At 45.9% G+C, this 1,659-nt stretch overlaps 1 protein-coding gene across 1 annotated transcript in view; it reads left to right on the top strand.

The window, feature by feature from the left end:
- Window positions 1-1,048, top strand: part of LOC101860473 — a 3,999-nt gene extending 2,951 nt beyond the window's left edge. The window contains exon 2 of the mRNA XM_005113221.1: window positions 382-1,048. Within this exon, the coding sequence (XP_005113278.1) occupies window positions 382-1,048 (667 nt within the window). The remainder of the gene's footprint in view (window positions 1-381) is intronic.
- The last annotated feature ends 611 nt before the right edge of the window (window positions 1,049-1,659 follow it).

The raw sequence follows: 1,659 nt of genomic DNA, 5'->3' as shown, positions 1-1,659 counted from the left end.
GAATGGAGCAATCGATTGGCTATCGTTTTGTATCAGAGAACCAATCCCCCAAAGGCCACTGGGTATTAGAATACCGGACTCGTAATTGAAATTGGGGGTTCGGGGGTTCGAGCCTCAGCTCGGCCCGACGTTGTGTCCTTGGGAAAGGCACTTTACACGAATTTCCCTCTTGGCTCGGTCCTTTCGGAGATGGAAGTTAAACTGGAAGATCTCACCTCTTAAATAACCTAATAGTGCTGATATGGGCGGTAACTGTCTCTGGATACGTTCGTTAATGGAATGTTATTAGCTGTCATTTTTGGACCTACATACAGTGCGGGAGATGATTCTTCTACTTGGAGTTAGGGCGTAACATTACTTGTGTGTTTTTCCTGTCTCCAGAATCACAGGCTTAATCACGGCTTTCATCACGTTCGAGAGATGTCTGTGTATCGTTCTGCCTCTGCGGGTCCGGACAATCATCAGCCCCGGAAGGACAAAGCGTCTCGTCGTCTCCTTGTTCCTCCTCTTGTTCTGTCTCTTTCTGCCTTGCTACTACACAAACCAGCTGGCTTGGGTATTTGTTCCCGAGAGGAACACGTCGATACTAAAAATAACCCGCACACCCGCCCTTGAGGTCGTCAATCAGATAATTAGTATGACCCAGGGCGTCCTAATCAACACTTTCTCCTTCGTGACTGTCATCATCTGTACCACGGTCCTAGTCGTCAAGCTCAACAAAAAGACAAAATGGAGGAAAGCGACAGCTGGTAAAGGGAGCGGTGGGTCGGGAGATTTAGGGCTCAAAGAGAAAAAGGTCGCAAAAACGGTGACCTTCATTGGCGCCATCTTTATCGTCTGCTCCTTGTATTCGACAGTGGTGTTTTTCTGTCTGGTTATAGATACAGACCTGTTCGTTAGAGGTAAGAATGAAAACCTCTTCCTTCTCGCCAACTCCATCAGCATCTTGCTGACTACCATCAACTCGAGCGTGAACATGTTTGTCTATCTGAAAATGAGTTCAAAGTACAGGGCGGTGTTTCTTCAAACGTTTGTATGGTCGGATTGATGCAAAGAACAACGTTCTTCTCCATTCCTCGAACATTCTGGAGGAAGTCTGTAACTCTCTGTCGTAACACGAGGTCAGCACCAGCTCATTTCTCAGAAAACATTACTGGACACAGATTTCTGAACATACTCTGACAAATACACCACACACCACATGCTTCTTTTTTCTTTTTTTTGGTAAGTGTTTTACATAGCTCGTACCTGCATAAGGTCATTATTATGAGCGCGCGGGTCACATTAAACATTTTCAGTTGGCAGGAGATTTTGAATTTTGTCTGGGTGGCGTCTGAAGCCTACTCTTGCCGAGTTTAGACCACTTAGGGATCTGTAACGTGCGTAACTTGCACGCAGGACCTCCGAAAATATTCGCCTTTGTCTGAGAAGGCTAGATATAGATCTTGCGTACACGTAAATCGTATGTGTGGCTGAAAGACACTAGTAAGAAGGAGCCAAAAAGTAGCAGTAGAAAGGCTTCAGAAAGAGTCAGTAGCGCAGAGTTGGGGGGAAAATAAGATGAGAGGGTGGGGGACAGAGGGTGGAGGCAAAAGCAGGCTACAGAACATTGCTAGAGAAAAGGAAAAGAGGTGAAGTGAAAGGAGACAATTTTAGAGA

The sequence above is a fragment of the Aplysia californica genome, unplaced genomic scaffold (assembly GCF_000002075.1).
Source record: "Aplysia californica isolate F4 #8 unplaced genomic scaffold, AplCal3.0 scaffold01738, whole genome shotgun sequence".
Classification (NCBI taxonomy): domain Eukaryota; kingdom Metazoa; phylum Mollusca; class Gastropoda; order Aplysiida; family Aplysiidae; genus Aplysia; species Aplysia californica.
Note: the sequence above shows the minus strand (reverse complement) of the source record. Positions and strands in the feature narration are given on the sequence as shown.